Source organism: Etheostoma cragini, chromosome 16 (genome assembly GCF_013103735.1).
Source record: "Etheostoma cragini isolate CJK2018 chromosome 16, CSU_Ecrag_1.0, whole genome shotgun sequence".
Lineage (NCBI taxonomy): Eukaryota > Metazoa > Chordata > Actinopteri > Perciformes > Percidae > Etheostoma > Etheostoma cragini.
The window spans coordinates 17,178,043-17,201,951 of NC_048422.1; the positions used below are offsets into that span (position 1 = coordinate 17,178,043).

Below are 23,909 nucleotides of genomic sequence, written 5' to 3' on the forward strand. Positions count from 1 at the left end.
GTGTGTTTTGATTTGATTAACAAGTTGTATGGATGACTACATGTTATAGGAGGTCTTAATCACAGTTACTGGACATTACTTGAGTCAGCCATGTTGACTCATCAGAATCAATGTGGTAACTGCGTTTGCTTTGTGGAAGCTTAAGGCTTACTTAAACCCTTTTTATTCACTATACAGCATGGTACCTTAAGCCAGCTCATGAAATTATTACTTTTTGTTGCTTTCACTATTGTATTTTTGATTCGGAAACTGACTTATTTAGGGGCACGTTACAGAGCAGTATATGTTGAGCAGCCTGTGTGGACTGGTTTGGACCAGTCAGAGAGTAGTGGGAGATTGCTGTGTATTACAAAAGACCTTTCTATGTAACGGGAGAAGCTCACAGTTGCATAATGATCCTAGGATGGCTGTGCAGAGGGTGGCAGCCGTTCTGTAAACCCATGACTCTGTTATTCTGACACCGTCTAACATGTGTATTTGGGTGTTCAATTGATTACTGCCAACAAATGCCTCCTCTTGATTTGCAGACAGAGGACCCTGCTATGGAGCGGCCATACACATTTAAAGACTTCTTGTTACGGCCCAGAAGGTCAGTTTCTGCAGGACGTGACAAACAGGATGTGACTAGTAAACAGTGAGGACCCAGTAATGTAACTTCTTAGGTCAAATTGTGTCTGATTTGCCCCCCATTAGCAATTGCAATAGAAATCGACAAATTATAAAACTCACCGTAAGACTGGTGTCTCCAGAGACCAGTAAGTGCATGTAACGGTCAGTTGAACACTGAAGGTGAAAGACCATCTGGTTCTTATAGGCGGATTGGAAACTCCCCTGCATTTCTATCCTGCAAGGGCTTCTAAAGGGTGCAGACATGGTTTTAATGTGCAGTTTTCAAGTGCTTCCATTTTTGCTGATGTTATCCTTCTAGTCACAAGTCCAGGGTGAAGGGATACCTGCGTCTGAAGATGGCCTATCTGCCCAAACAAGGAGGACCCGAAGAAGAAGCTGGAGAGATGAGGGAAGAAGCTGAGGTAAGGTCTTGGCTGTTTTCTCTGATTACATTTTTTATTATTTTTTATATATTTAAGAAAGTCTTGGCTGTTGCTGTTGTTTTAACTACTGACTTAGCATAACCTAAGGCATGCTTTGGAATGTCTTGTTCATAATAACATGAAGCCAAACCAGAATCTATTTTCATTTCTTCCTTCCACACAAAGAAAACACACTTCTAAGCTTAAAGATGAATGTGAGAGTCCCAATTTGGACCAATAAAACTGTGAGATTGTATTTTGCTTAGAATGAGAGAAGAAAGGTTGGCTCTTCTTTTTAGTATTTTCTCTAAGAACTTGGTCAGCATCTTGCTGCCAATAACTGGTGGAAGTCTCTTCCAGGTCAGGGTATGGAAAAATCATTTACAATTCTGCCAATTGTTTGGAGAAATAGGAGCTTCTTCTCTTCTCACTTTATTGAAGGTCTTGTATGTGTGTTCAAGGCGCTATCACGTTTTGTGAAATTGCTTCACAGATGACAAATGTGAGTTTTAACAGGCAAAATATGAAAAATGTATTGCAGATTCGCTAACTTCCCTTTACTTCATGCTCTCTCTGTAAAAAATCTCACATTTTCACTCTAGATTTGATTTGCTTTTGTACACTGACCTCCTAAATGAAATCTCTGTCTTGTCTTGTATTCCTTTAAACCAATCACAACCGTCTTGGATGGTATGTCAGGCTTTATCCCAGCAAAGCGCATCCGTTGAGCAAGACTACTTCTATGCCAATGTATCATCAAAAAGAGAGTTCACATTTGTCAACTCTGGAAGTGATATACTGTAGGTAAACATTAGCTCAGATCCTGTGGTCAGAGATATTCCAGCCAGGCTGCAGCTTGTCAAACAAAAATAAACACCAGTAAATGCTAACATAAACATTTTAAACCACAACACAGCAACAAGTTTTAACCAGCCACAAGTGAATTCAACATCTTTAATGTATTTCCATGCTTGAATCCCCTCTTGTATTGGATGTTCATGAGTTCCTGACGAGCTGTCAGCTCACTGCAATATCTGTGAATAGTGAGTAACTCCTACTGTCTCATGTCAGAAAATCTAAACTTTTTCTTTCAGGGATGGGAAGAATCTGCAGACTCAGGCTCCCAGCGACCCCAGCAGTTGCTTCCTCCATTGCCTCCAGGCTGGGAGGAGAAGGTGGACAACCTGGGACGCACCTACTATGTCAACCACAACAAACGCAACACACAGTGGAAGCGGCCCTCCAACATGTACGCCTGATCTATCCTTAAGCTCTAATATAGCAAATCTATTTTTTATATTAGTTATCTTAGTTCAGCACGGCGGTACCACAGACATGAAGAGTACCTTTATCAAAGGATACACTTTATTACATGGGTACATAAATCCATGTATGTGAGGGCTTATTCTCTGTATGAGTGAATCAATGGGTCAGTCGGTCAGTGGGTCCAATCCTGCTCAAGATCTTTACTCTACAACTACCTGATCTAGCTTAGTCATTTAGTTTTAATTTGACTAGCTGCAGTCCTGGCTTAATCTAATATTAAGGGCATATTTCATATTTCATTTTGTGACTTACTAACTTTTACTTTTGTATGAAACAATTTCTCCTTAAGGGATGTGATTTCAGAGACTGAGAGTGACAATCAACAGCGGCAGATCAATCAGGAAGCCCACCGTGTTTTCCGTTCGAGACGGCACATCAGTGAAGACCTAGAGAACGAGCAACAGGAGCCCAGGGACATGGACAATGTGAGCGAGAAGAGTATACACATGCATACAGCATATGCATACTAAGCCACAGCTATCTCCTGTGATGAGGTCACTAAAATCATTTTATTGTTTGATGGATGTGTCTCGTTGTAACCCTTGTAGTCCTGGGATCTCATCAGAGAAGAGGATCTTAGCGAAAGCCTGGCTCAGTCTCTGCCTGGCCCCTCTTCAGTCTTGACACCACAAGCACAGACACCCGTCACCCAGGATTTCTCTGAAGATCTAAATCTGAGGTTGTCACTTACTCCGGATACCAACGGCGAAGTGCCAGGGCCCAGCTCTGCTCTGGTGAGACTGCAATATTCACCATGTTTAAATGACTTAATGGTGTAAATGTAGGCTGGTCTTTTTCTGTCAGATATTAAAGTGGCAGGCTTTTTTTTTTCTTCTTTCCCACGCTTACTTTTGTTTAACAGAGCCAGCTGTCAAACAGACTCCGATCCTCAAGTATGACGGATGGTGTCAGTGATCAGGCCCAGGCTCCTCCTCTCATGGTACATATTTCTCAACCCCCACATTTTTCTCCATCTTTATCTCTTTCTCCTCTTTCCTTTGCATGTCTCAGTGCTGTGGGTGTACCACACATCAAATCACCTTCTTTGCTCCAGCTTGCATTCAACATGTCTTGTTCACGCTAGGCTGTCACAAGATCTGAGTCAGATGTTTGTCACACAGCTGAATCACAGCAGTGAGCTTTGCATCGTCAAACCAAGGAAAAGTACAGGTGCTGATGTATGCCTTTTTCCTTGCAGTACTGGATAACCGGTTAAGAAGCCTTCAGAGGAGAACTTTAATCAGCATTTGTTAGCCTGAGGACACAAGGGAGGCTAGTTACAGTTCAACAAGGTATTAAATGTGTATGCAGGTGGATGGGAGCCGTTTCTAACCACCAATGGATATGACATACTCTTAAAGGATAAAACTAGCATTAATCTATAGTTTTCCTATTGTCATTGAATCCCATAAAGATAACAAAACCAACAACGTGTCACTTAATACTTTCCAACTTCCCTACCCTGTCTATAGCACTATAGCATCAAACCCATTTACCCTACTCAAGATCAACGGGCACAAATATATAGTTTTATTTTTTATAAAAGCTCAATAATTTCCTTAAACAGCAGGGCGTGTTACTCAAACAGGAGTAAAAATGCATTTGTTGAGGAATATTTCTAGCCGTTGATTAATACACATTTAATGCTGTGGTGATAATTAACCAAAGCAGGATGTTGTGTGTGGGATTGACTCAAAATAAACTACAGTGGCTCTGTTTATGATAATGAAGGAACTTGTCACCCAGAGCAACAGTGAGGCTCATTGCTGTGTGAAATAGTTTTGCGCTTTCTGGGTTACATAGGTAACCGCGAATAAGCTACTGGATGGCTACAGACTATATTTGTTAGTAGAATCTGTTCATTATTGGTTTTGGTCTTGGTATTTGTTGACAATAATACAAATACCACCACACTTAAACTTTAATTCAAGGTTGTTTGTCCAGATTTATAGTAAAGTAATAAGCAGAACAACATTCAGTGTCTTTAAGCACTGCCAAACTGCTGTAACACACTGGAATTGTTATTTTACATGTCTTTTGGATGGCTTTGATGAAACTACAGTTTCTATTGTTTTTTTCCTTGCAATGTCATTGTCTTACAGTTCCTTTCTGAGATTCAAACTCCTTTTTTGTGAACTTTCTTTGATCTTCAGCACAGTAAATCACGCTAACTGCTCCCTTTCAGAACACAGAACTGTTTCCTCTGACTGGTGTTATTGTATCTTGAACATCCTTTTCAACTTGGGTTGAGATTAAAGGTGCTACACCAACTAGGGATACATTTACTGTTCAGGAAAAAGGTTGAAAAATGTCTTCCTGTCAGCAGGGAAATGCAAGCTTCTGCGGCTTAGACTGTCGGGATTTTTTTTTCTTTGTCTGTCTTAATATTTAAGTTGATTTACTCTTCACGGAAATTCCTGGCAGCACACTTCTAAAAGCTTCCCTAACCTACATTTTGTGTAATCACATCCAAATTGATTGTGCTCCTTCTTGCTACCCATCGTCAATCTTGCAGCTCGTATGCTTCAGTGGAGGAATCTCCCCCCTTTTCGGGCACTCCCCACCTCTTCTGAGATTTGTTCATTCAGTTTTTTCTCACTCAACCTTCACTACTACCAAAACACTCCCCCCTTGCTCTGTTACTTTCACCCTGGCATGGAAAACATAACATACTGTGAACTAAAGGCCGTCTCACCCTGTTGTTTACCACCAGCAGGATTCCCAGACCAGAAGAACAAGAGCTCAAACTGTCTCAGGTGGTGAGGAGTCCATGGTAATATCTCAGTTTATATACAGTTTAAAGCCTATCAGACGTCCTCCTATTAGTTCCCAGACACCACGTAGGCTGAGCTATTTGTGACCCCTGACTAGTTTTGTCAATTGCTTTGATAAAATCCTACACTTAGCTGAGGTGGATGACTTATTTAGATCAGCAGTTGTCCCAAAGGTATGTGCGTGTGCGCGTGTGCGTGTCACAAGCAGCTTGATACTAATGCTTGATGTGATATGAATTAAAGCTTAACTGGAGAATGTGACTCCTGAAATTCATATGACATATTAATTTACCGTTTTCATTTAAAATATCATTATCACAGTGGATTACCACAGTGTGGAAATCGTGTGTTTAATCCTTCCCAGCTTCATCCAAATCTCCTGAAGTTGCCGCGCCAGTGCACTGCGTAGCCTACAACGTGCATTTCTCGGAAGTTGGAATCATGGCAGAAGGAGGAGCGGACAGCGCTCATTACATTCATCAGCCCTCTAAGAGCACTAAGTCTGAAGCATTGGCATATTTTGGTTATTATAAGAATGGTGAAGGACAGGTGATAGTTATCTGCTGAATCAAGACAGGATAACTAGTTATCCTGTGGATTACCACTGTGTGGTAATCGTGTGTTAAATCCTTCCCAGCTTCATCCGAGTTTCCTAGTTACCCTGTCCCCTGAATGTGCAGGGAAAAAGTTGCTGCTGAAGGCATTCAACACACTCTTAAAAATGCAGCGATAATATTGAAAGCCGTGATAATTTTGATCACTATTACCATGAGGTTAATTTTTCCTTCACATTTCTACTTGGGACATCTCTGGTGTCCAATGTTTGAGGGTGCTTTGCTCAGACAAAATTAAAATTCCACCACAGTTAATGTTGTGATCGTTTGGTTGAATATTTCAAGAGTGTTTATGCTACGTAGCAAAGTAGTAATGATCCACTACTTTGTGTTTATTTTAGCACAACTCTGTTTGTCATTTATGGGTGAAGGTTCACAACGTCTGACACAGTCACCTACTTTTCCATCAAAGTAAAACAAACATTTTGTTACATGTTGTTCCTAAACTTTGCTGCACACCTTAAATGGGAAAAGGATTTTAAAGTTGTTTTTTTGTATATTTTATCCCGCCAAATATCCTTAGGCATCCCAGCATGTACTGATTAGTTGTCTTTGCTTTGCTCTCTCTCTACACTTGGCCAGTCTCCCTCGGCGACTGCTTACGCATTGACCACCCCTGGCCTGCCCCCTGGATGGGAGGAGAGAAAGGACGGCAAGGGAAGAACTTATTACGTCAACCATAACAGCCGCACCACTACCTGGACTAGGCCAATTGTGCAGGTACAGCAGGTCTAAAGGCGGAGCTGGACTCTATGCATAGGACTGGACATTTCCTTCGGCCTTGTCATGGCCTAGGCCTGTGTGTCGGACCTCTTTCTCTATTCCCCTCCCTGTTTCTCCTCTGTGTGGCCATAAAGAATGACGGAAAGAGAGACAGCTTTGCAACCTCAAAGGCTCCGCTTCTGCCTTTCTCTCCCCCCGGTTTCCTCTTCTGTCCAACTTTACTGTATGTCTTTCTCCTCTTGTCTAGCATTTAGTTTTATACACTGGATGAAGTGCAGCTCTGTATTGGTCACGCCTGTCAAAACCCTGGCATGGAACTGCAACCACCACTTTTCCTTCCCTTTTCCCATTTCTACCCTGTTTTTCCACTTGTCTTCCCTCTGTCTTTCTTTGCAAATGTGGCAGCTCCACATAGTCTGAGCCGAAGGAGAGACTGCTACATGGGACTGGGTGTATGTTTAATCCCTCACCCTTTTGAAACTCACCCTTTCATATCTGCTTTTAGCAGACCGCCACCACTCATACATTTTCATCTGTTGTCTCTGATCAACTAGTCTTCTCGTTCTACGATTCTCATCTGTTTTGTTATAACTCTACCAAATGATTAACATAACAAAGTCATAGCAATGCTTTGTTTTTGGTACATAGTTGTAGCTATTATACCAGACAACTGAATTAGTATTATTATGTAACTGATCCCAAGCCGTCATCCTTGTTTTCTAAGTTGGATCCATAATCTTAATCATTATACTTTTAAACAAAATTATTGATTGTCTACTTTGTCCCTGAATGACCCATGCTTTTGACACTTTCCATTGCAGACAAACATCGCCTCACAACCAATATGGCTATGATGAGAACATGTTTAGTTTTTTTCGCAACCTTATTCCAACCCCCCTTAACCTCAAAAGTGCTATTTCCACTAACAGCTGACTGAAGACGGAGCCAGTACCTCAGCAGCAGCAGCAGCAGCAGAAGCATCAGGAGGAGCCTCTGCCCCAGCACCCCCATCCACCCCTTCCTCCTCTTCCAATGCCTCCAACAACCACCTCCATGAGCCCCAAGTCCGACGACCTCGTAGTCTCAGCTCCCCTACTGTCACCCTTTCCACCCCCTTGGAGGTGAGAATAAGTCACCTGTACCGTCTCGCGTTTCCATATCCTCTCCCTTTTTTCTTCAATCTTTACCCTTACACACTTCCTTGTCATGCAATCCTTCATTACCATTCTTTGAATATGACTAGATCAGGATCCTCAACCTTCTACCATCAACCAATCCTCAATTTCCTCCTTTAATATTACACCGTTTTTGTCATCTCTTTCTTTTAGGTAAACTCTGTCTTGATGCTGCTTTGCTCTCTCTTAACGCTTAACAACTTTGTGGAAATCTTTTCTTCTCATCCCTTCTTTTTGTCTCTCCATTGAGGATGATTTTCTTTCTTCATACTGCTTTTTTTTCCATCTTCAACAGAGATTGAGCACTAAATATGAGTAAAGCTCAGACCAACGTAAAATGGTCCGAGCTTTACTTGGGCTTTGTTATTTATGAGTTTTTATGCACTCTTTGCAGTCAGCATTTTATTCTGCAGCACAGTGTGTTTTAAAGCCATAACAGTATGAGGCTGGTGTGGTTAATCAAGGATGGTAGATTCAGTTACCGCTGGAAGAATACATTATTTAAAATGGATCACAGGTCCCAAATGATTGCTGCAATTTGCCAAAGCAAAGCCGGGGATATCCAAATCAGTGATATTGATCTCAGAAACTAAACCTCATTAAATCAAGAGGCCATTTTAGTTAAGAAGTGCGCGTGTGTGCGTGTGCGTGCGTGTGTGTGTGTGTGTGTGTGTGGACCAAAAACCAAGAGTTTGTATATATACAGTAAATGCTGGACCCCACAACTTTAAAGGGCTATCTATGGGGTTTAATACTTGGTTTTAGGGTTAGAATAAGTTTATGATAAGGGCTAAGGTTTAGGCATTTTGTTGAGATGGTTAGGAGCTAGGGAATGTATTATATCAATGACGGGTCCCCACAAAGATAGTGCCACATACTGCCTGTGTGTGTGTGTGTGTGTGTGTGTTTCACAAGCTGCTTGATCCAAATTCTGGATGTGATATGAATTAAAGTTTAGCTGGAGATTGTGACTCATGAAATTCACATGACCTAATCCACAAGAAAGAAGATGTATCACTCTGTTGGAATTATTGGAACTACAGAAACACTCGCGCTTGTAAACCCGAATGCACTTTTCTAGTTGTGTGTGTGTGTGTGTGTGTGTGTGTGTGTGTGTGTGTGTGAGAGAGAGCTCAAAGCCGCTGACATTTTAGAAACTTTTGATGAAGTTACTTATTGCCTGTGCACATTTAACGTTAAACTGTGTGTGTGGTATATTTATAGCTACACCAAACAGTTGGTCTTGTTTTGACCTCTTATTGCATTTAATGGCTTGATTCAGTGCTACTACCAAGGGAACAGACCTGTTAATTAAGGTGTGTGTCTGCAAAGGTTTTTGTGTTAGCAAGGCATTGTAGATGTAAAAGGAAGTGAAACACTCTTTAGAAAATTGTAATTATAACTTTCAGAAGAGGTGAGAGGTCTATGGATTAATTAATGCAGTATTTTCTCTTGTTAGAAATGAGATCCGTCAGTGATAATTATTGCAAAATGAATGCGATGTGGGAACACTCATTAACCTGAGCAACTTATAATTGTTTAATGTTGCATCAGAAGTTTTTAAGATGCCAGAAATGTCAGGTTTCCTGTAGATACATGGTTTCTGGAATAGTTGTATTATATGACCACGGTCTCCATCTATTACCAGAAATAGATTCTTAACCACTTTTGGTAATTTTACAGTAAAACAACTTAAGTTTTTCTTTGACTTTTAAACCCTGTAACAACAATGTGGTTACTGTGCCACTAAGCCTCAGAGGGAATATCCATGAAATCAGTAAAAGCTGAAATCAATAGAATTTTGATTGGACAACTTGACAGGCCAATGGCGTACACAGCATGGTTGTTAATTATGCGATGGGGATGGTTTTTCTAATCGCATTCAGTTTTATAACAGAATAGGAAGGCAACTCTTGGAAGACTGATTTACATCCTTGTTATTGTCTGTTGTGTTTCAAAGGATCATTCATCCACATTTGTTGATAACTTAAGCACTTCTCTTTTAGTCCAAAAAGAATGATAGTGATTAGGCTTAATTTTATTTTTCTATTTTGGTTCCAGGGAGCCAACAACATCCAGGCGCGGAGGGCTGTAAAGGACACGTTGTCCAACCCACAGTCTCCCCAGCCGTCTCCCTACAGCTCCCCCAAGTCCCAGCCCAAGACACAGCAGAGCTTCCTGCCTCCAGGCTGGGAGATGAGGATAGCCCCCAATGGACGGCCTTTCTTCATCGACCACAACAGCAGAGTCACCACCTGGGTGAGCTAACTCACTGTGGTAACAGGCTGGAACTGAATTGTAATTTAGCCTTGAAAATATGAAATATATGACTAAAGGGTTAAGCTTTAATTTGCAGAGCTGTAATTTCCCTACAATGTCCTACTAAGTTTCTAGGAAAGAAAGTGTAATTTGATAATAATTATAGGGAATACATATTGAGATCCAATGAACTGCTTGCATCAAGTCAAGCACAAGCTCAGCTGACAAGCACACAATGCAGCATACCCCAAGAGGACGGCTTGTGGCTCGGGCTCCGAGGGAGAGAGGGTCGGCCACAAGACTGGCGGTTCAATCCCGGCCTTATAAACTGAACACCAAGGTTGCTCCCCGGACGCTATGTGGATTCCACTGCTCCAAATGCTTATAGGATGGGTCTAATTCATCAATTTACTTTCACTACATTATACTGTACAATTGTATGTCAATAACATTTCTTCTTCTATATATGCAATAGCAAACAAAGAATGAGTATTTACTTAGCTTTACATTTCAAAGTTCTAAAGCTGTTTACACACAACGGATATAACTGTCTTACACCTTTTGTTTTCTATTTTCTTTATAATTAGTACCAATTTACATTGCTCTTTCCATTAAAACCTAATAGGACCCTAAGGTAAAGCATACGTTATAAGGCAAATGAAGCTATACAATTGACAAGGCCATTGTTTTTGTTGCTGCATGCGGTTGTGGGCTATTATTTTGACAGTTCTAGTTGATAAATAGACAGTAAAAATCTAGGGCAGTGGTTAGTGTTTATATTCCAGGATGTTGTAGTGACATCTGGTGGTGTGAAAGTCAGACATTTATTTGCAGTCCTTAATAGGATTCAGCTCCTAGGAGTTGTGTTATATTTAATCTTTTTTCTTCCCCCTGTATTGGAATAAATAATTAGCATTTCTGTATCTCTTCCTTCCCTCACCTCCCTCTCTCTTTTGACAACCAGGAGGATCCCAGGTTGAAATATCCAGTCTATATGAGGAATAAGAACTCAATGGAGCCTGGTGAACTTGGTCCTCTTCCTGTAAGTACAGTCACAATAAGACCAACTGCAGACCCTACAACCTCCATAGATCCCAATAATTGCCTCATTACTCACTCATTAACTTGCCGTTACCAAGATGTACTTTATTGTGTGATCATTCTATGTAGATTACCGTAACTGTATAACCAGTTCCCTAAGATAAACTTTGAATGAGAAAAGGTATTTATTTGAACTTGTCTTTCCATCAGTGGCTTTTCTTATATTTTTGTTGTGGTTTTTGTCGACAGGTCCCCTTAAAGGTGTTTTTAAAAGCTATGTGAATGAAGTGGCTTTGAGGAAAAGAATCGGGCATGATCATGTGATCAGACTGTATCAGACATTTCCTTTTTTAGTCCGTCTAGAAAAGAGGGTGTCAGTGGGAGAATGTCACTGGCGAGGATGAGAAAGCAGTCTTGGGGACTGAGTGATCATCCCTGTTTAGGAGGCGAAGACTGTTTGCCACCTGCCCTATTATCTGTTTGACAAAGACAAACCCTCCAACAAATGTTACTGTAGGTTGCTCTTGAATAATCAAAGCTTCATAGGTTTGTTCATCTCACAGGCTTGTGTGATGTGTGCATGTGTGTGTGTTCTCTCTCCCTCTTTCTCTTTTTTTCTCTCCGTTCTGGTGGATCTAATGTATGCTGGCCATGTCTGTTTGGCAGAACCTACCAGAGGAGGTTGGTTGGTGCCTCCCTCCCTCTGCCTGCCTTTTTACCTGTCTGGTCCGGTCTGGTCAAATGCCTGCAGACAGCCTTGCGCTTTCTATTTCTTTTCTTTTTCACTTCTCTCTCTCTCTCTCTCTTTGTATCTTTTCTCTTTCTCTCTCATGACCGGCATGAATGGGCTGTACCTTTCCCTTCCTTTTTATCATAAGTATTTTACCCCACTTCCTGCACCACCACTGCTATGATTAACATTTGGAGCTCCTGACCATTCTCCTGGGATCCCTCTGACTGCCCCATGTCTGTGTACCTGTGTCAGTGTCTGAGGCACAGATAGACGAGTCGGGAAAGTGGATTGAGGCAAGGCGCACCGGACATTTGTTAGGGAGGGAATGAGAATGAACAAGAAGCACTGAAGGAGGAGAACCGAGTTGAACAAAGGGGGCAGAGGGACGGAGAGAAAAGAGCTATACATGTTAGAGGAAGGAACTGGCTGTACGCTGCATGTGTTATCAACATTTCAATCTGGTCTCTCCTCATGCATTAGCAGCATACTTAAACACACATACTGTTGGGTTCACCCTGTTCGACTCATTGTCAGACTCGGGCCCTTTTCCCACCCCTTTCTCTCAATCTACTGTTTTGCGCGCGTGGGTGTGTGCGCGCGTGTGTGTGTCTGTCTCTGTCTCTGTGTGTGTGTCTCTGACACAGTACCGAGTGGTCACCGTGTCAGTGGTGGTGTACTGGTTTGAACTAGTAGTGGTTATTAACCTTTTATGTTGTGGTTGTATCCCTGCCTTGCTGACGTCTCAGACCTTGACTCAAATAGGAGAAAAATCCTTTCAGTTCCTTTTGTGATGTTTGATTGAGCTTGCCTCACCCGCAGTGCCGGGCTGTCAGTGTTCGGACCCTTTGCTACTCAGTCAAATTCAATCAAGCATAAAATAAAAAAGGAAAAAAAAATTGATGGATTTTAATTTACTATTTGAGCATGGCCTGTTTTTAACAGTGCCGTTTAATGGTGAATTAGCTTTTTCTTACTCTTTTTTTTTTTTTTTTTGTTCCTGCTAGCCTGGATGGGAAGAAAGAATTCATTCAGATGGACGCACCTTCTACATTGACCACAGTAAGATGACTCCATCATACCACTTTCTGTGTCTTCCATGCTTGCGTTTGGTCATGTGCATAATACTTAATCTGTCTTTCTCTTAAGTTACTTTTTATAGTGTGTAGTGGTTGCATGGCAGCCACAGATTTTTCAGTGTCCAGGACCGCAAATCACCTCATCCATTACAGCAGAAACTCAGTCATGTTGTTGAGGATGTATTGTACGATGGCCTTAAATGAAAGTTGTATGGTCATAAGAGTGTTAAAGAAGGCATGCAACTAACGAGTATTTTCAGTACTGATTAATCTGTTGATCATTTCTTTAGTAATTATAATTAATTGAGTAATATGTGAAGGAAATTGTGAAAAATTACCTTTTACATTTCCCGGAGTCAAATGTGACCTCTTCAAAAAATGCAGTCCAAAACCTAAAGATGTTTATTTTACATTGCTATATAACAGAGAAAAATAGAACACCAGCAGATAACCAGCAAATGTTTAAGGGTTAAGGGAATTAAAATAATAATCAATTCTTATAAACTTGGCGATTTAATTTTAGTCAAATGACACTAGTTTTCCCTAAAGTCTCGGTGAACCCTTTTATTACCTAAAGAGCTTGTGCTATTTTTGTTTGTTTCATCCAGATACAAAGAACACACAGTGGGAGGACCCTCGTTTGCAGAGTCCGGCTATCACAGGACCTGTGAGTAGGCTATGCCCGCCCCCCCCCCCCCCACACACACACACACACACACACACACACTACTTTAAAGAGTCTTTTTGACAAAGCAGCGTTGCTACACAGACAACAAGTTCTTCTTTTAACATCTGTCACACTCTATCATCAGAGTCCTTGTACAACAAAGATAAATCACTCGATCGCTGCGCTTGTCACTTAACATGCCAACACCTTGGTGTCAGTCTGTGTACCACTTCAGATATTCTTCTCCCTAGTTACAGTCTCCTTTCCCAAAGTAACACTCCATGTAATTTTTTTTGTTGTTAACAAGAAATCAAAGCATATTAGGTTTTCCAATTTTACAAATTTACATCACAAGCCAAATATTTATAACTGGTTATTGATCAGCTGTGTTGTTTAATGTCTGTGCAGGTTGTTCCCTACTCCAGAGAGTTCAAGCAGAAGTACGACTACTTCAGGAAGAAGTTGAAGAAACCGGTAAGAAGTATTCATATTTGTTTTCATCGGACATTATAAATGCTGATACATTAATCAATGCTGATTGTTTGGGAAATGCGAAATATCGGCCGATAATATTGGCCCGCCAATATGTTGGTCAGGCTGTAGTTAATAGTAACAATATTAACAACAATGAAAAGCTGAGATTAACTTCTATGCAAGCTTTTAGACAATGGTTAGAGAAGCACGCCTGTGACGAGGTGGTTGTCAGTTAAATCCCCTGATATTCTTTGCACCAAGGTCACATATTTCCACCTACCTTAGCCCTAGATTATTTTTACCTGAATTTATTACAGCATGCTTTTTTATGTGCATTAAAGTGAGTTCTATGTGAACTATCTTAGGCTGACATCCCCAACCGATTCGAGATGAAGTTACACAGGAACAACATCTTTGAAGAATCGTACCGTCGAATCATGTCCCTGAAGAGGCCTGATGTTCTGAAGTCACGGCTGTGGATCGAGTTTGAGTTAGAGAAAGGATTGGACTACGGCGGTGTGGCCAGAGAGTGGTTCTTCCTCTTGTCAAAGGAGATGTTCAATCCTTACTACGGCCTGTTTGAATACTCTGCTACGTAAGTCTATGCTTGTTGTGTGTGCTGACTTTAAGATTCCCAGAGCTGCTTCTTACTGAGAAACAAGATAGGACGCAGGACTTGGTGTTAAAAGGATTGTTCCTGTGATTTGATTGAAGTGTATTACCCACAGTAGATGGCGGTTGGCACGCTCCCAGTTTGGATAAGCTGGCAGGAGTACTGACACCAAAGCTAAGCAATGTACTGCTGTGGAAACTACTGAACATATTTAGCCCCCAACAAAAAGGCCCACCTAAAGACGTGTATATCCGTTTCACTGGATGCTTTACCTTGCCGTCAAACAGCCATTTCTGACAGGAACCAAATCCGTTTTCTCTCGTCAACGCCACCAGACTCCTTTGACAAAAAAGTAATCTTACCTCACGTAACACAGGAGTTGCTGGTCTACTGATGCCACAATTGTTTAGTTTGTTTGTTAGTTTAGTTAGTTCCTAACCTTTTTACAGCAGCAAAATCTCACAATAACACAAACCTAATAACCAATAGAGGCAGTGGTAGACCAACGACACCTGTGTTCTGCAAGGTAAAACAATCTGTTTTTGTTGAAGTGTCTGGTTGCTCGAAAAGAGCAAAAGGGCTAGAGCTTCCGTGTTGTTTCCCTGTGAGACTTGTTAAAGTTTCCTTTTATACTGATTAACTTTTCCTCTCATTCAAAAAGCCATCCTGGCAATCTTTCCCACAAACAGCAAAGGTTAAGATAATTAAAATGACTTATGTTTTGTTCCTTTTCCTGGCACCATCGTTAATGGATGATCACTTAGTTGATTCTCTCTCATTTTTGTCATCTAGGGCAAAGGTAACAAAGACAGAATATTTTAAATCAAGCTGTTATAAAGGCAGGGACATTTAAAAAAAAAAGAAAAAAGAACCCCTTACTTTAATTAAAACGTTTGCTTGATTTAGTAATAAAACACTATGATTAAAACCTTTCAAAGGAAACCACACTGATTATTCATCATAGCAACTTTTATTATTTAGTTTAATGTTATCATGCAGATGCAGTCAAAGAGAAGCCAGTGCTTAGCAACCGCCTTAAAGTTTTCTGTCTCCGCTTGTGTGTTGTGAATAAAAAATGTTGCTCTTAACCAAGCTTTTAAAGTCACACAACTGTTTTACAGAAAACAATATCATGTCATATTTGAACAACGTTTTGCGAAATGAGATATGAAATGCTCCAACACAGCGTCTGTGTAACAATTACATTAATAATGACATTATCTGCTGTTTAAAACCCCTTAAGATGTCTCATCTGGGAGGACAAGCTGGCTCCAGTTGTGTGTCTAGTGACCTGGCCTAAAGCACTATGGATATCATAAAAGAGAAAATGTCTGGAACACTAATTAAAAACTCATGAAATAAATCACAGCTCTACTTTGTAAAGTCAAGATTATTTCAGTGAGGTGATTTGTGTTTGTTGTGTTAAATCAAAGGCAAAGGTCTGTCCTCCACTGTCATCAAATCCATTTTCTTCATTTTCTTTTCAAAATGTTCTGTTTTCATGGCTTGCAGCTGAAATACTGCAATTTTGATCAAGAAACAAAGTTTTCTGTATTGGATATGGGTACTACAGACTGCTCCTAGCATTAAAGAATAACCTGGAAATGAAACCATCAAAATGACTTTTTACCTCTGTTCTCTTATCTGTGCAGAGACAACTACACACTCCAAATCAATCCCAACTCTGGCCTGTGCAACGAGGATCACCTCTCCTATTTTAAGTTCATCGGACGTGTGGCAGGAATGGCTGTGTTTCATGGAAAACTACTGGATGGTAAGCTTCTTTATTTTGGATCCTTTCTTTGATATTATACATGTACTGTAATGCTATCTTTTATTATTGAGTATTTGCAACTCTGCAGCAACATTTTAATTGTATTATATTTACTATTTCTTTTTTTTTTTTACCACACACATACAGTTATAGCATAATGTTGTTTTCTGCTTTCTTAGGTTTTTTCATCCGACCCTTCTACAAGATGATGCTGGGAAAACAGATCTCCCTTAAAGACATGGAGTCTGTGGTAAGATCTCATTGCTACTAAATTATATTAACTCCATATATTATCTTTCATTGTTTGTTTGACTTTGTGAAATAGACTGAATATGCCTTTAGTGAATATGCTTTTAATTTGCTAATTCATTTTTATTATTTTAACAATCACCATTCTTTTTTTTTTAAATTAACAATTAAGGAGTCTTAATCCCTGACATTCCTCTTCGGGGATTGCTCTGGTGCTGCTGGAATTTCCGTGTTATGTCCCTCTTTTCGGCTTGATGTCCGTTACCTTACTCTTTGTTTGTTTTGTAATGTTAAACTGCGGTGGATTTATGATGACTATGGTTAACTGCTCTTCAGATCTCTGCAGGGTAAATCCAGACAGCTAGCTAGATTATCTGTCCAATCTGAGTTTTCTGTTGCATTACTAAAACAACTTTTGAACATACACATGTTCCACACAAACAAGTTCTTTCTGAGGCTATTTTGCAGAGGCACTGGGGCTCATGACTATTGTGATGGGTTTAAAGCCATGCCAATAAACCAGAGCACGTTTTTCTCCCATCCCTGCTGTGTGGACTAGCCAGACCTTCATGCGCGGCGCCGAGGTCTGGCAATGCGGGACTAGCAATTGAGTTACTACAACAACACTGACCACAGTGTTGTTGATTTGGATTGGAAATACATACACATTCAACAAAGCCAGGAATGAATTTTGCAAATAAAAGCCACTTCATTTTTTCTGTGTGGAATGTTAATCTGTCTTGTATCTCTGCAGGACAGTGAATACTACAACTCTCTGAAGTGGATCCTGGAGAACGATCCCACTGAGCTGGACCTGAGGTTTTGTATTGACGAGGACAACTTTGGACAGGTGTGCACCCCCAAAATCAGTCACCATTTACATTTCCAGTAAAGTAACATAGTTTGGTATCTGGAGTGCCAAACCTTTATTTTTTTTTTTTTGTGTTTTCTTTTCTTTCTCAGACGTACCAGGTCGACCTGAAGCCCAGCGGCTCAGACATGGTGGTCACCAACGAGAACAAAAAAGAATACATTGAGTAAGAACGTGAAAAATCATTTTCTTCTTATGAATAGTTCCTGGCTTTTAGCAATGGTATCAATAAAGTTACACTATCTAAATATCAATAATTTGCCCTCTGACAGCCTGGTCATCCAGTGGAGGTTTGTCAACCGGGTCCAGAAGCAGATGAACGCATTCCTGGAGGTATTTATGTGCAATAATACAGTCGCCACTTGGGGGCAATGTGACCACTGACTTTGAGTTGGCATTCCTGAGGCCCCCTGAATCTAAACCTAAACCTCCTCCTTTCGTAATTGTAGCTGTCAAAACGTCTTAACTTCTCAGTTATTTAGTGGGAGATTCTGTCCTTGTGCTGGAATTGAACTTTCATTTTATAATTTAATTAACAATTTAATAATTTTGTTTAATTTTCAGGGCTTCACTGAGCTCATTATCATAGATCTGATCAAGATCTTTGATGAAAATGAACTGGAGGTACAGCATGGATCCTTTATTTCCTCACATTTCACAACATGACATGTATTTACAATACACTTTTGTGCAATTCGACATTTGGCATTTTAACAGAAGTGGACACTGGTTGTTAATATTTTCTTTCTCCCTTGCCCTCTGTGTAGCTGCTCATGTGTGGTCTAGGTGACGTGGACGTCAATGACTGGAGGCAACACACTGTTTACAAGAACGGCTACTGTCCAAACCATCCTGTCATCCAGTGGTTCTGGAAGGTACGACTGTGATACAGCCACACATCCAGCTACATGTTGCCACATATCATTCATGAGTATTTCATAATAAAAGTTAGTAGCAGTTAGGGCTGTAGCGATACACCAAACCCAGAGTTTGGTTCGTATCATGATTTTTGACCCACGATTTAATACAAACCGGATTATTTTTTTATTTTTTTTTGTCAGTAAACGTAATACAACTTTTTTTTTTTCTGTCACATGGCATTGTTTTGTTGTCGATAACATGCCACTTTGCAACATAGTTATACAACAGATACCTTGTCTATTGATTTCAGTATTGATAGATCCAACACCAAAGATTCTTTTGTACCTTAAAATTATGTTTCCAAAATCGTTTCAGTGGTTCATTAACTCAGTGGAATGAGACAGAAGAATAATGGTAAAGGTAACAATAATGGACAATTCCGCTCCTGACTTGTAGGGGGAATGAAGAGGAAATGTGCTTTGGTGCCTACCGTAAAGGTGCTGGTTGATAAGTAGCTAATGTAATTCTGGGTGAGCAACATAAGATTACAACATAAGACTAATTCTGATTTAATATGTGATTGCATTTGATCTAGACGGGAAGGATAACTCTGGGAGTTGGAAGGTATGTGTGTTGCGATACTGCCTTCTCACTCCGTGACACAGGTTTGTGGAGCTCAGTGTCGCAATTTCGGTTTTATTTTGCATATCGCTACAGCCCTAGTAGCAGTTATCTGCCACCAGCCTGTGACAGGTTTGCTGGCCTTGCTTTTGAGTTCAAAGTCTTTTTGGAAGTAACAGGCTTGTTTGCACTGATGAAAGAGCCCCCATCAAACGGCTTCTGTTTGAATTTATGTTGGGTTTTTTGATTTACTTACACACAACCACACACACACACACACACACACACACACACACACACACACACACACACACACACACACACAGGCATTGCTGCTTTAAATGAATTCATCACTGTTTTTCTGTGTTGTAACTATAGAAATGACAAATTATTTTTGTGGGTGTAGAGACTAGTATTTCCTAAATGAATTATGTGTACTTTTTCAGGAATACCATTGAGAGATTTTATCTTTCCTTAGGTTGTCCTGTTGATGGATGCTGAAAAAAGGATCAGACTCCTCCAGTTTGTTACGGGGACGTCACGAGTGCCCATGAATGGCTTTGCCGAGCTTTATGGTACGTTACCTCAACAGATAACTACAGGTTTCCTTTACGTCCTGCTTGCCTATCATTACCAGTTCTTTAAAAATCAGTTGCAGTTTGAAGAATTGAATTAATATCACTGTACACATACAGATAGATAAATGTGTCAAACTGATAAGGCATGACCAAAAATGTACAATACTATGAATGCTAAAATGTTACATTACATTTATATAATTTTATCAAAGTTTAAGATTTATTTTCAACATGGCATCAGTGTGAGAAGAAACTGCATGGTATTTTTTAATTAAACTATTTACATAAAATGCTCTTTTTCCACCTCTTTCTTTACCAATGGCTGAATCTACTGAGTATACTGTACCTTGAGGTTAAATTTGTGGTCCAATTAAAGTATTTCTATTTCTCAACGGTGTGATCATAGTTATGTTTTTGTCTTGTGCCAGGTTCTAATGGACCTCAGCTGTTCACAATTGAGCAGTGGGGAACACCAGATAAGTTGCCAAGAGCTCACACATGGTATGTTACTACCACACACACACACACAAACACACACACACACTAACACAGATGGCACAGTGGTGCTTAATGCTAATGCCAGCATGTGACAGTGCTGACATTCTAATGCTAAGCAGGTGTATTTTTTACAACGTTTACCATCCTATTTAGTATGTAGCATACAAACACAAAGTACAGCTGGGCCGATCTGGAATCTTGCTCCTTATGAGGTCATAATGGGAAAGGTTACCTCCCCTTTCTCTGCTTTTCCCACCCAGAGAATTTGCCCCCCCCCCCCTTACATTGTGGGACAGGCTCTAGTGGCTGTAATTCTGCACCAAGGCTGAATTTCAGGACAGAGTCTTCAGATACAGTATCAGGGGACCACTAAGGTCTATTTAAAAGCATGTAAAGAGCACCATGTCATAGGACCTTTTAAGATGCATTGTCTGGGATCCATCAACGTTTCTACCAAATTTGGTGCCAATCAATCAAGTCGTTCAGTTTCAGTCTGGACCAAAGTGGACTGATCAACCAAACAATGCTGTCCATGAAGGTTGGGCTAAATATATATGAGTCAAGTGCATTTTGAAACCAAATGCCATGATAATTTTTGGTAACTTGGTAATGGTTTCTCTTCCCAGTTTCAACCGCTTGGATCTGCCCACTTACGACTCATTTGAGGACCTGAGAGAGAAACTGCTCATGGCTGTGGAGAACGCGCAGGGCTTCGAGGGGGTTGACTAACGACAGCAGCCTGCGACTGCATCCAACCAACCAACTATAAAAAATAAACAAAACAAAAAGCCACAGGGATATTAAACCAGCTGCTGTAGCAGTTCTGTGCGAGCATGTTGTACTGTAATGCCTGACTGTGAGCCACTTTCTCAGCAAGGTGGCTTGAGACCGTACAGCGATTTGTCAAGCCAATATGCCTACAACTTTAAATCTTTTCTGAGTGGGTAAGTCGCTCCTTAAAGGTGCTGGGGAATGAACAGGAGTGTCGCACTGTTGAATGCTGAAATTATTATCAACAGGCATGAGCAATGAATGAGCTGGCCCCTGAACCGCAGTTTGTTTCCCCTCTACCCCAGTCCTGTGAAAATCTACAGTGCTGGAAAACACTAATGCATTTCAATAGCTCCTTTAAGTACACTATAGCACAGTATTTAACACCCTTCAGTGGAGGGGATTTAGCATGGCCTTAGTTTGGCTCCTCATGCACTATTTCTCTAAGAAACCGCAATAGCATTATGATCACAACTCTCTCAAATCTTTAGACCAACACCGGGTTACCTTAGGAATGCTGGCCAATCACATTTCAGGAAATCGGCCACACCCCTCCGTAGAGCCTTGTTTATATGTTGTGTGATCAGAAATCTCTGCAGCAGCCTTTCTTTCTTTTTTAGCCACTTCTAATCAAGAATGGGGTATAAGATATACCCCTAAAATTATTTTTTGTATAGTTTTTTGTTTTTTTTGTCATCTGAACCAATTTAATTTTTAATCATTGGTATACTTCTTGCAGGAAAATACTCTTAACGTATTTGTACTGATGAACAATGTTGTTTACTATTTTGACAATTCTATATGACATTTTGTGTGAAGTGTAAATCTGGCTAGTCTGGGGGAAAAAATTAATCATTTGTTACGGTTATAGCAAATGTGTTGAATAAAATGTTTTTTTATTGTAGTGATATGAAAGCAGCATGACACTGTATCTTGTGTTTGCTTTGAAGACATCGTAGTAATTTGGACGTGCACGGTCTCAAAGTCAAGGTCAACTAAAACGTAGGTATAGGTTCTCTGAGACATTTATATTAATATTCTCATGCCTGTTGCTGTTCATAATGCTGTAAGTTGTTCTTGGGGAGGCGGCACCTTTATGTTCTTTAATGATTATATAAATATATATGTATGAACTTAACAGAAGTATTACTGATCAACAACACTAAAATGAAGCTGTGTATGTGCGAGTGTTTGAGAGAAAAGCTGTGATTGCCACTGAACATAAAGCAGCACGTTTCTTACATAGAAAAAATGTTTTTTTCTTTTTTTTATGTTTTGTTTCTCTCTCTTTTTTCTAACACAATTGAACCTAAAGGGCACTTTATAGATCACTCTGAGGTCATTTCGCCTGTTCTATGTCTTTTGTCATTAACTTGAATGTGAATCTTTTTTTTCTTTCTCCATTCAGAGCACTTTCCTGGTGCAATATAAATAGTCTGTAAATCTGGGTCGCTGCTGAGGTAGAAAAAGTTGACAGAAGTGAAGTCGAGACTTTAAGTCTCTCCATTTTCTCTCTTCTTTTGTCCCTCCCTCCCCTCCCTCGTGTTTGCTCTCTCCTGTGATCCCACCACTCAAACTGACCCCGTAAAGATTAGTCCTTTTTTTAATGAATGACGGGAAATATCACTTAAAGATTCCACCACTCTCTGAAACTCTGTGGTGCATTTAACTTCGGTCAAATAAAATGAAACTTCCCAGTGTGTTGTTTGAGTTGATATGACTGGACCTTCCTTATACCAGAAGTAGAAACATAAAATCCACATGTATATATATATCATGTAGATGAAAGTAGATTGGTAACTTGTTACTGTCTTAACAGTCCTGTATGAACATTAGGTTTTCCACAAATGCTCATGATTTATTTGTTTTTTCCTATGATTGAAAGTAACTAAGTACATTTACTCAAGTAGTGTATTTAAGTAAAACTTTAAGTAAAAATGTTCTCATGCTTTACTTCAGTGTATCCATTACTTTATACTTTTACTCCACTACACTCCATGGGAAAGTATTAAACTTTTTACACCAATTATTTGACCACTTTCATTACTAGTTCCTTACAAAAGTTAAAATTTCAAAATAACATGTCTTGTAAATTATCTTGTATTATTATAGATGAACGGACAGTACTTTAAATGTACAAGCAGTTTAAAGTAATGCATTTTAGTAAAAAACTCTGAAAATGTATTCAGAGAATTCATCTAGATCTCATTCTTGCCAGGTTATTCATACCAATCTGAACTGACCTTTGTACTTTAAATCATTTCTGACTTGAAATGTACCGAAATACCAGAATGGTCCTTTAAGTGTACACTAACAGTTGTATAGCTAGGAATCTGAATTTTATTTTTACTTGTACCAACATATTCCTTTCACACAAGGTCACAAAGTTTTACAAAAAAAGTCTTTAATTCATGGATAGGTGCTGCTGCTGAGAGATTGTTCCAATAAACACATCTCGTGACAAATGAGAGACTTTTTGTAATTCCCCCTGCCTCTTTTTTTGGTCTGTGCAGTGCACGTAGCGTGGTGAAGGGACCTCAGTTCATTCACACAGGCAATCTAGAAGTTATCAGCTCCAAGGATAAGCAAATAAAAGCCACCCTGCCTGTCTAGGGACATTTTATCAAGCCTTGCTATCCTCGATCTGGTCACAAACAAACCAAGAGCCAACTCTTCTTTAGATCCACCTGCTTGAAAATAATGTCACAAAGTGCAAACGAGAGTACATTTTGAAAAACACATTTCCAGTCTCTCACATCCCTGTTTCTATATTAGGTCACTGCACAAACCCTGATGGAAGTTAAATCAATGACCTGTGCCAAAAGCTGGTCCTCATCAGTTGAAAATACTCTTAATGATTAATGTTCAACTCTAAGATTCCTCTGCTAAGTCCCAGATGGGCAAACCTGTCTTCTCTCTTAACACCAGCAATTGAACATAATGATTTTAACATCACCTAGTGAGCAGTATAGCTTCTCTCTGATAACTGTCAAAATGTAGCAAGTGTCTAAGACCGTAGTGTAAAAATACCTAATTGTTGTTTATTGTTATATGATTTGCTGAATTGCCAAACTGTAGCTAACTGTATTTTAGATGATTAGAAGTAGTGGTGATTTTCATATCTTGAATAGAAACAAAGGTTGCAGTGACCTAATGGGGAGGGGGAGGGGGAGGGGGAGG

At 40.0% G+C, this 23,909-nt stretch overlaps 1 protein-coding gene across 15 annotated transcripts in view; it reads left to right on the top strand.

Annotated features, from left to right (window-relative positions):
* nedd4l (NEDD4 like E3 ubiquitin protein ligase) overlaps positions 1-21,970 on the top strand; it is a 44,929-nt gene extending 22,959 nt beyond the window's left edge. For 3 of the 15 annotated variants that reach the window (XM_034895471.1, XM_034895472.1, XM_034895460.1), the window contains 26 exons: positions 528-634; positions 929-1,031; positions 2,126-2,280; positions 2,647-2,782; positions 2,906-3,091; positions 3,220-3,297; positions 5,071-5,130; positions 6,328-6,465; positions 7,398-7,589; positions 9,705-9,902; positions 10,867-10,944; positions 11,610-11,624; positions 12,681-12,735; positions 13,361-13,419; positions 13,828-13,893; positions 14,259-14,488; positions 16,159-16,280; positions 16,460-16,530; positions 17,284-17,379; positions 17,493-17,566; positions 17,673-17,733; positions 17,965-18,024; positions 18,168-18,275; positions 19,361-19,457; positions 19,889-19,961; positions 20,585-21,970. In XM_034895471.1, coding sequence (XP_034751362.1) covers positions 528-634; positions 929-1,031; positions 2,126-2,280; positions 2,647-2,782; positions 2,906-3,091; positions 3,220-3,297; positions 5,071-5,130; positions 6,328-6,465; positions 7,398-7,589; positions 9,705-9,902; positions 10,867-10,944; positions 11,610-11,624; positions 12,681-12,735; positions 13,361-13,419; positions 13,828-13,893; positions 14,259-14,488; positions 16,159-16,280; positions 16,460-16,530; positions 17,284-17,379; positions 17,493-17,566; positions 17,673-17,733; positions 17,965-18,024; positions 18,168-18,275; positions 19,361-19,457; positions 19,889-19,961; positions 20,585-20,687 — 2,721 coding nt within the window. In that variant the 3' untranslated portion in view covers positions 20,688-21,970. The remainder of the gene's footprint in view (positions 1-527; positions 635-928; positions 1,032-2,125; positions 2,281-2,646; positions 2,783-2,905; positions 3,092-3,219; positions 3,298-5,070; positions 5,131-6,327; positions 6,466-7,397; positions 7,590-9,704; positions 9,903-10,866; positions 10,945-11,609; positions 11,625-12,680; positions 12,736-13,360; positions 13,420-13,827; positions 13,894-14,258; positions 14,489-16,158; positions 16,281-16,459; positions 16,531-17,283; positions 17,380-17,492; positions 17,567-17,672; positions 17,734-17,964; positions 18,025-18,167; positions 18,276-19,360; positions 19,458-19,888; positions 19,962-20,584) is intronic. The other 12 variants (XM_034895473.1, XM_034895474.1, XM_034895463.1 and 9 more) reach the window with 9 other exon arrangements.
* Positions 21,971-23,909: the final 1,939 nt, after the last annotated feature.